The 10,211-nt window shown below is 35.3% G+C and overlaps 1 protein-coding gene across 1 annotated transcript; it reads left to right on the top strand.

Moving 5' to 3' along the window:
• The first annotated feature begins 4,180 nt into the window (after window positions 1-4,180).
• On the top strand, window positions 4,181-9,132 carry LOC109243465 (cinnamoyl-CoA reductase 2-like). Its single transcript, XM_019410401.1, has 6 exons — window positions 4,181-4,395; window positions 5,116-5,285; window positions 6,090-6,275; window positions 6,577-6,739; window positions 8,122-8,311; window positions 8,790-9,132. Exons 1-6 carry the CDS (start codon window positions 4,272-4,274, stop codon window positions 8,920-8,922), a joined length of 966 nt encoding a protein of 321 aa, XP_019265946.1. The 5' UTR covers window positions 4,181-4,271; the 3' UTR covers window positions 8,923-9,132.
• Window positions 9,133-10,211: the final 1,079 nt, after the last annotated feature.

Genomic DNA, 10,211 nt, shown 5'->3' with positions numbered 1-10,211 from the left:
CTTCCTCATTCTTCTTTGTAGTTGCCAAAGGACCATCAGTGACTATGTCCCAGAGTTCATAGTCCTCTCCTATGATATGATCTCTCATCCTGTTCTTCCACCAGGAATAGTACTGACCATTGAAGAGTGGAGGCCTAGCAGTGGATTGCCCTTCCTAGTTCCCAAATGGTGCACTCATCTTGATCTTTTCCTAAGGTGTTAACCTCTTCAAGGATAACCTGCTCTGATACCAATTGATGTTCTAAACGTCAATACCACACAAGAGGGGGGTTGATTTGTGTGGTACCCAATTTTCGCTCTAGAAGAACCTGGTTCTTCTAGGTGTAATAACTACTACTGTTTGCGGAATAATAAGTACATAAAATAAAGAACACAAAGATTTTTACGTGGAAAACACCTGGCTCAAAAGGTGAAAAAACCACGACCTACTACTCAGTAGGATTTTCCCAAACTTCCACTAAAATCACTGAGCCAAAACAGCATTTACAAAGCTCTTTGTAAACCTAAGGATTAACTCTAATCCCGTTGTGGCACACAGCCTCAACTGTTGCGACAACTTCAAGTTAGCTTATAACTTGAACACTCTAGGTACCTAATACAATTGCTTCTATGAAAGCTGAAAGGTACAATTTTAAACCACCTACTACAATTGAACTAGAATAAAAGGAATACACAATGGGACTGATTCTTCTATCTCGTTCAAGTAGCTTCAGGAGTGCACACTCAAATCTCGCATAAATTGCTTGCAAAATCGCCTTGCTCTTTTGCTCTCAATTTTGTTTAACTTCTGCGTATGTGCAATACCTGTAAAAGAGAACAATCACTGTCTTTTAATGGGTTAGTAATCAGAGTTTGATTGGGACTCAATTGCTGATCTTCTATCGTAGTTGAGTCCTCGAAGATCTCAAACTCCAACACTATCTTTATCCGAATTGTGTTCTCTTCATATAAGGAGACTTTCTCCCCTTATCCAATATGCAACCTTTTCGATCAGATCAGAAGATATTGCTGCTTGATCAGTAGGACTTATCTCCTTCACGTGCATCTCATATGTATAGGTTGAGCATGACTGTGTTTTACACGATGGACCTGGTCCATGACTGAGTTCAGTTGTCATTCTTCAAAACTTCACCTGTTCTTGGGCCAACACCTTGGCTTTCAGCCAGCTAAGAATTCGGATTCAGAATACCAAAGTAACAGGTAGGGAGGATGGACAGAAATTTCCAGAAGGATCATACAGCACAACTGGTCAAGTAGACCAGCAAATTCAAGCCAGGTTCACATAATCAAAGTGCCACATAATTAGTCATCATAGGAGTTAGGAGAATAAACAGGTTTGCAAAACATAGATTGGACTAGTTGACAATTAAAGGTCTAAATTAGGTTAAGTCTAATCTAATGCCTTGTTACTCAGTACTTGGACATAATGAAGGGATACACATATTGATGATTACAGAAAGGAAAGAATGGCAAATGCACCAAAACATTACTGAAAACATGTCGACATAGGAGTAAGGTCCTAGTTATCAAAATATAGTGTTTGTCTTTAAAAAAAAAACAAGATGGCATGAAACAAGTTTAGAGCACAGGACTTAGTAAGGAATTCATTCAAGTGAAAGGGGATTTTCATAGAGTTAAGGTATTATCCAAACACACTAGCAGAAACAACATACAACCATAATAGTCAGACTCATACCATAATACTAAGTAATACCATGGAGAAACACCCAACAACGGAGGAAAACTAATATGGTAAGTAAATAATGGGAGAATCTCATGGCTAGCGGGATTAGAAAGGGGGATTGGTGAAGGGCGGCGATTATGGTTCTTCAGAGAGGCGAGACAGAGAGAGTTTAGAGGCGGCGGGTAATGGGATAATGGGGTTAGGGTTTAGGTTAAATGGATTTAAAAGGGGAGCTGGCCTGTGAGCCATTGATCTCTGAGATCAACAACCAAGATTGAAGGAAGATGGGCGGGTCATACAAAACGGGTCCCGACCGGGTCGTTTTAAAAAGGGTGGTTTTGGTTTTGGGATAATTGATTTGGGCTGGGGGGTTTTGGGCTAGGGTATTAAGTGTTGGGTAGTTTTAGGTCCGAATTTAATTTTAAAAATGGGCTATTATTTAAATACAAATTTAACAAAAATAATTTATAAAAAATACTTTAATAAATAAAAAAATGTTATTTATGCAATAAAATAATTAACAATAATAATTTAGCATTATAATATTATAGAAGGCTATTTTGACACAAATAGTATAGATAAAGAGAAATTATATATGAATATAGGCTATTATTGCGAAATCAGGTAAATAGCTAAAAATTGCAAACATAATTATACGCAATAAAATAAAAATATTATGAAACATATATGAGGATGCACAATAGTAATCTGAATGATTAAGTCATCATAAAATAATTTGAAGGAATAATTAATAATTATTTAAGTAATTAAAATGCAGAAAAATCACTTTAAAGCTCTAAAAATTAGGGAAAATTATAAAAAATGCATGTATAGATAAATGATGATGCAAATATACTATTTTGAAAGTATATATACATTTAAAAAAATATGAGGGGAAAATTGGGTATCAACAGACGTGACAGTCTGATACAGCTCTCGAAACGTCACGTCGCTACCTCGTGACGGGGTACTCGCCTCTCGCACAAAGCGCTCAGATTTGTCACAACTTTCGAATCGACAGAGTCCGCCCATCAAGCTCGCCAAAAGACGACCTCAATAGGCGGAGGGACTAACTGTGTGGGTCGAAATCTGACCAAACAGGAATTTACGGAAAGAGGAACGACAGTCATTTGGGCCGAAGTCGCATTCGTATAAAGCTATAGCGACAAGCACCTCGGCCACGGTCGAGGTCGTGTACTCAGAATGCTTGTACAGTGAATTGGTTGTTACAACATTTCAGAGGGTCAAACTGTAACACAGTTAAGGGGCTGAGGTACTCTGGCTAATGACCGTTGTGTAAAGGAGAATACTTAGTATATATACTAGGTGAGAGAACTAAGGAAGAAAAATTCGTACAAATCACACACTTCTTCACTAACAAAAGAGGTGAATAGGAGAATCCATCTAAAAGATGAGAGAAGGTTCAGAGCTTTGCTATTCATCTTCTGTAGCTATTGTTATGGAATAAATAAAGATACACCCCGTGGTCATTAATGGTGAATTCTTTCTTTATTCTCTATTTTACAATATGGATTAACAATGTCACGAATGAATGTAAGCTCATCATATACATTAGATTTTTTTTCCATTATCTTAATGAGTTCATGAGCCTAACCTTACACAACTCTTCTTATTTATCATTCATTAATCTAGAGTCAATTATCTTTGAGTAGGATTTACCCCTTATCCATTCATTTAAATTAATTTAACTAAAAAGAGTTTAACACTTTTTGGTCAAACATTAGGCCCTCACATGTTTAAAACACGTCACTAAAGTCTAAAGCTTGTTAACTTATATACCTAGCATCCCTCTTATGTTTTGACGATATGAGACTGTATCTAAAGGTGATGTGTTATAACGAACTACTAGTATAAACATAAAAATTAAAAGTATATGATAACTTTTCAACCAAGATATAAGTTTGCTTGCAATTATGAAGGTTAGATTTGTTATTTAAATGTTTTTAATCCATGCACTTCCTGATGGATAAGTGTTAAAAATATAAATATAAGACATATAATTTGATGTAAATAAGTAATAAGAGTAAATTTTTAATAGGAGTAAATAATTTGTAATGCGAGTAAATACATTTCTTTCTTTTTTTCCATATATAAGTGCGAGTCCAAAATCAAATTATTTCATGTTCCTTGTTATTCATCAAAATAGAAAATTGGTAAGACGAGAGAACACTCATACTAGACATTAGGGAAGTAAAATTCTAAAACTACAAAAAAAAAGGTACACTAGGAACTCGAGACACTTCCAGTTTTAGTAATATGGTTATTAGGTTTTATATTTAAAAAATATTTTTGAAACTTGTGATCTTAAAAGCTTAAGGGATAAAAAGTTTGTGGGGTCATGATATTTGTGTGGCTATAAAAGCTACTCATTAAAGATAAATGGGTAAAATAAAAGAGTTTAAAGTTGAATTATTTTCAAATTTAAAAATATGTGTGTTTTTGTTTTGGAAGAGAATAAAAAGGAAAGTAGAGTACTACTATAGTGTGAATGGTCCTAAATCCTAATGCAACAAGAGTGGCAGTGAGAAAGGAAACGGAAAAGGGAAATAAATAATTGCAGAGAGCGATGGCGTTGATGGGGGAGAAATGCAGAGTGTGTGTAACAGGAGCAGGTGGCTACGTCGCTACGTCGCTAGTTAAGCTTCTCCTTTCTAAAGACTACACCGTTCATGGCACCGTTAGAAACCCTTGTAAGTAAATCCTTATTTCCTATTTTTCTACTTTTCAATATATGTAATAGTATTGAAAAGAAAGGTAAAAACTTTTTTCGACAAGATTGTCAGTTGTGTTTTAGAACTGTTCTTAGTTTTCAAACTACGGAGTATATGTTAGGAGCCTCAGCTGGGAAGGAGCCCTTTATTTCAACCGAATGTTCTAGCCTCTAGGTGAATATTCCTAAGAAATTGGTTCAACTTTCAAGCAAGCAATCAATTATTCCAAATTAGTTGAGTCGGCTTTATTGATCATTTATAAATATTTCAATTTATTCTTGTAAGGCGGAATATATTGACCTAATACTTACAGTTGCACCAATTTTTGCAATCAAAATATCTTTTTTTTTTTAAAGGAGAATTTCGATTGACTTGAATAATTTGAGAACTGAATTGAGAACGGCTGTAAATTATATCTTATGGCAATACCTAGATTTTCAGAGATATTTATAGTTGATTCATCCTTTCGCTTGCTGTGTTCCCCCCTTGTCCTCTACTCATGATCCTTTCTGCTGATAACATTGAAGAAACTAACTGTGTTATGAGAAACAAAAGGTAGCATATTTTTCATACATCCAATGCGCCCAAATAGAAAACATCGTTCTTGTTTGGTAACATGGTATAATAATTAAAATTGTAGGGGTTTTTTAGTTTCTGCTGAAAATTTCTGAAGAGGCCTCATTGTAAATCAATTTGCAGCTGATGACAAGTATGCTCATTTGAAGAACCTTGACAAAGCTGCTGAGAACCTAAAACTCTTCAAGGCAGACTTGCTAGATTACAACTCGCTTGCTGCAGCCATCAAAGGATGCAATGGAGTATTTCACGTTGCTAGTCCCGTCCCTTCAAGCTCTGTACCAAATCCCGAGGTGTGACTTTGCTATGACCTGTTAAATTTTTTCTTGTGACCACATGTAGAAGAAAACTAGGTTCCCTAAACATTTAAAACAGAGTAAACTAATAAACCAACATGGCCAGTGTCCAGTTTTTACATACCTCCACGAATTAAGAGATTATCAGCTTATTCACTTTGTTAATATGAATCACATCTTCTGGTTTTACTTTATGACTACCAGGTAAAAGTGGAATCTTCATGACTCACGAGTAGTCTAGCCTATTGATCTTTAGTACATGTTATTAGTTGTTGAAAGTGCTCTGAGGTATATTTCGACTGAATGAAAAACAAGATGGTGAATTTATATTGGGATTACACAAAGTACTATTCAAAAAAGTTTTTCAACAGAGATTCGCCAATTTATCTTTTGCCAGTCATTTTTTTATCATCGTAATATCTTTCCCTCAATTATTCTATTCCTGACTATGGGTAATCAGTGAATTGTTTTCGAAATATTGGATATTCTGATAGCAAAGGAGTTCTTTCGTCTCAATATTTGAATAATATTCATTACTTAAAGTGGTTCTTTCGATCATTCATCAAAAGGAGACACTTGATTTGAATTTGACCAGTTGAGTTCTTATAATAAGAGACGCTATCTATAGAGCTCCTCCATTTGGAGTCTTAGACATTGGAAAATCAGGTCCATCCAGGATACATTGTATTGTGATCAAACGATCTGCATTTCTAGTTTGGTTTTGGAAATAACGAATCCCACTGTGCTCTAGTTCTGCACAAATAAATTATCTTCTTCATATGTTCAATTGTTTGATTGCAGGTAGAACTAGTTGAGCCTGCAGTAAAAGGCACACTTAATGTTCTGAAGGCATGCTCTGAAGCAAACATCAAGAGAGTTGTGTTTGTATCTTCTGTTGCTGCTGCTGCCTTGAACCCCAACTGGCCGAAGGGCCAAGTGAAAGACGAGACCTGTTGGTCGGACAGTGAATACTGCAAAGCAACTAATGTAACTTCTTTACTGATACAAGTTTACGAATTTGATCTGTGGACATTTTAAGATTTTAGTTAATAATCTACATGTTTCTTAGTATGATACTCAGTGTTGGTAAAGTAATTTACAATCTGTATCTTGAATACTCAGTGTTGGTAAAGTAATTTACAATCTGTATCTTGAATACTTTTTTTACTGGAGCAGTTTCCTGTCTGATTGGCTTAGTTTTGGTGAGAATTTCAGATTTGAATCTTGAATGCTCATTTTGCTAGAGCAGTTTCCTATCTGATTGTTTTGTGGTTCCACATGCATGCAGAACTGGTACTGTTTTTCTAAGACGATGGCTGAGAAAGAAGCTTGGTCATATGCAAAACAAACTGGACTTGATATGATAACTGTGCTTCCAACACTTGTTTTGGGGCCAATGTTGCAGAGGACTACAAATGCCAGTAGTTTGGTTCTCATTAAGCTGCTGAAAGGTACCCAACAAGGCATAGTTATACCTCACTGGTTTAATGTTTCTGCATTACTTCTATTTTACATCTCTGCTTGCGTGAGTTGCTCATTGGTAAATAAACAGAATTCACTTTTCCCACAAGACATGTGTTCAGCATGCAGTTTTGTTAAATTCATTGCCAATGCTTAAAAGTCTCAAAATGATTTACATGTGTAACTATAACAAGTCTTGTCATATTGACATTTGGTTCTCCAAAATACATGGTGCTTGACAATGAGTAAGAGATCATTGAATGCAAAATGGTGCTGTCTAGTTATCTTTAAGGCATATCATTTAAGCTACAAGTGAAAATTTCTACAATATTATTTGTCCATGTAGCTGGATTAACCTGAATTGCTTTGCAGCTTGGTAGCATGTCTACCTTAGCATGGTATTTATGAGACTGAGCTCAACTGCTCAAGTTTATAGTAGTTTTTTATGCTTAATATGTTGGTTGGTGGTAGCTAGGACTTTTCGTCCATAACATTTAGATAAAATAATTATGTTGAATTCCACGCACTAGTTAAGGGGTTCTTCCTTATCTATACATTCACTTTATACCCCCAGATGCTTTGGACAACTGCCGGACGCCCCTCTAGCTTAAGTTACCATATTTGGCTCGTCTGAAGTTTATATACTCCCTTTGACCAATTTATTTTTGCACAATTATCTATTATGACAAAGAGACAGCATCACGTCCCCATTTCCCTTTTATGTAAATTGCAGAAGACTTTCTTTATTATCTATAAAATAAAAAAAATAAAGAAATATATATTGGTCATTTGATAAAATTTAGTAGGCCAGTTTGTGATATAGTTTTGGTTACAAGCATCCTCAGGTGCTTTATCATCCTTCTACTCTAGTGTTTCAAGCATGGCTTTAGCTATGAATTCTCGAGTGTATTGCCTGTTTAGATAAAAGTCCTCCAGCTACTATGCACCAAGGGCTACTAAGCATTGTGTTTAATGTTAATGCATGTCAATTTCTATGTAGCTCCCAGGACTTTGGTCTAGGAGTAAGAGCAGAGTTTGGGTTAGACACATGTCATTAGTTCGAGCCTGCTGCAGACAAGAGCCTACTATTTAAGTGGAAAAGGGTAGAGAGGCAGGCGCATCATCGATCAAGTTTTGAACTGTGTGCCACTAGCCCTCTAGAATTTCTTGGTTATAAAAGAGAACATTAGTCTCGGTTACAAAAGTCTATCCGCTTTTGTATCATCTGAGTTGCTTTGCATTTTCTTATGTTAATGGCTTCATGTGTTGTTTCTGTGTTTTCATGTATATGGATTCATGGTCATGGTTCTTTCATTTTTTCACTTGAAGTGACTGACCTCTCCCTGCCTACGCTCTTGTGTCATTCATATAGAAGGATATGAAGAGCTGGAAAACAAGAGCCGATTTATAATAGATGTACGTGATTTAGCTGAAGCTCTGGTGCTGGTATATGAGAGACCTGAAGCTGAAGGTAGATACATATGCACGGCTCATAAAGTGAAATCACAGGATTTGGTTGACATGCTGAAGAGACACTACCCCAACTACAACTATCCTAAATGGTGAATTTCTCTCCAATTCTACCTTAGGCTTCTTTATCGGAATCTAGTGTCCTATTTCCTGTGTCTGGTTTAAGAGTTACAAAAAAGCGGCGTAACGAAATCGACTTCTCTTATGGGATTGTGATTCCTTTTTCCAGTGCGTGATGCGTTTGGTTAAGAAGTTACAAAGGAAAAAGTGCATGATGAATTTGGTCTATTTGATTGAGTCTATTGATAAGTAGTCTTCTTGTCCTTCTGCATAGAAGTTCCTCACTTGTCTGTTTTGGGCCTAAGCCCGCACGACTTTAAAACGTCTTAACCGGCGAGATGCTGGATATATAAGGAAACAACCCTTAGGCATTAGTGACGCGACGCGTTTTAAGGCCGTGCAACCCTAGGTTCAAAGCGGGCATGTCACTAGTTGGGTGTACTGTTACACTTGTGCATAGAAGTTCCTCAATTAAATCTGTTGTCCTGAATTGTACTGTTTATTTTACAGCTTTACTGATTTGATGGAGGAAGGAAGTTATAGTTCAGAGAAACTGCAGAAGTTGGGTTGGCAATATAGGCCACTGGAGGAAACTCTAATTGATTCAGTTGAAAGTTACAAACAAGGGGGCTTTCTGGAATGAAGAAGAGAACATCTCAAGATCACTTTTTGCTTATTGTAATAGCTTGTGGTTGTTACTCTGCATTTTTGATACAGCATAATAAAATAATACATAGATTCCTGCATAGCACATACAAGTATTATTTAATTATGTGGGCAACAAAAATGACAGTCAAACCATGTTTTGTGTAATGCTGAATTTTATGTTAAGTATGAAAGATTCAACGGAAAAGGGCCATGTATGCTAGTGAACTATGCGAATTAGGACAGATATGCCCGTCGTTAATAGTTTGGCACAGATATGCCTAATCCGTCCAATACTTGCTCATTCATGCCCTTAGTTTAACGGAACCACTATTTTGTCTTTCTTAAGTAATTAATAACCGGACCCAACCAAAATCTGCCGACCCGATCCGTTATGACCGACCCACCCTTATTCCAAAGATATTTTTTGATATATTATTTTTGTTTGATTTGGGAAATTGTGTGATAATGATATTTATTTATTTGAGTTAATTTGATAATCGATTTGTTTTTGTTATACATCATTTCGGGAAGTAATCGTACTAAAGTAGTAATTGATATTTGTTTATTATTTTAATAATATAATATTCGAATTAGTTTGTGCTTTCTTCAATCATTTTACCATCTATCGTTATTTTTCTCACAGTCTATTTGTATTTTTCACCAATACAAATACGAATAACTCCATGTTCACTATAACTTAACTTGATGGATCCGTTTTTTTGTTTAGATAAGTGATCATTATATGATTGAATATTAGTTTATTGGATTATTTCTCCATTACAAATTTATTTATGAAATAATTAATAAATTTTTTAAATAGTGGTGCTTCTTTTTTATTTTTATTAATTAATTATTTCATAACAAGCACCACTGAGAAAAATAAAAATAGATGGTAAAATGCTTGAAGAAAGCATAACCTAATTCAAATATTATATTATTAAAATAATAAATAAATATCAATTACTACTTTTAGTAGGATTACTTTCCGAAATGTTGTATAACAAAAAAAACGATTATCAAATTACTCACATAAATAAATACACAATTTCTCAATCAAACAAAAATAATATATCAAAAAATATCTTTGAAATAAGGGTGGGTCGGGTCCTAACGGATCGGGTCAGTAGATTTTGGTTTGGTCGGGTTATTAATTATTTAAGAAAGACAAAATAGTCCGTTAAACTAAGGGCATGAATGAGCAAGTATTGGACAGATTGGGCATATATGTGCCAAACCATTAACGACGGGCATATCTGTCCTAATTCGCGTAATTCACTGGCGTAT

The sequence above is a fragment of the Nicotiana attenuata genome, unplaced genomic scaffold, assembly GCF_001879085.1.
Source record: "Nicotiana attenuata strain UT unplaced genomic scaffold, NIATTr2, whole genome shotgun sequence".
Classification (NCBI taxonomy): Eukaryota; Viridiplantae; Streptophyta; class Magnoliopsida; order Solanales; family Solanaceae; genus Nicotiana; species Nicotiana attenuata.
This window is presented reverse-complemented; position numbering and strand designations above follow the sequence as displayed.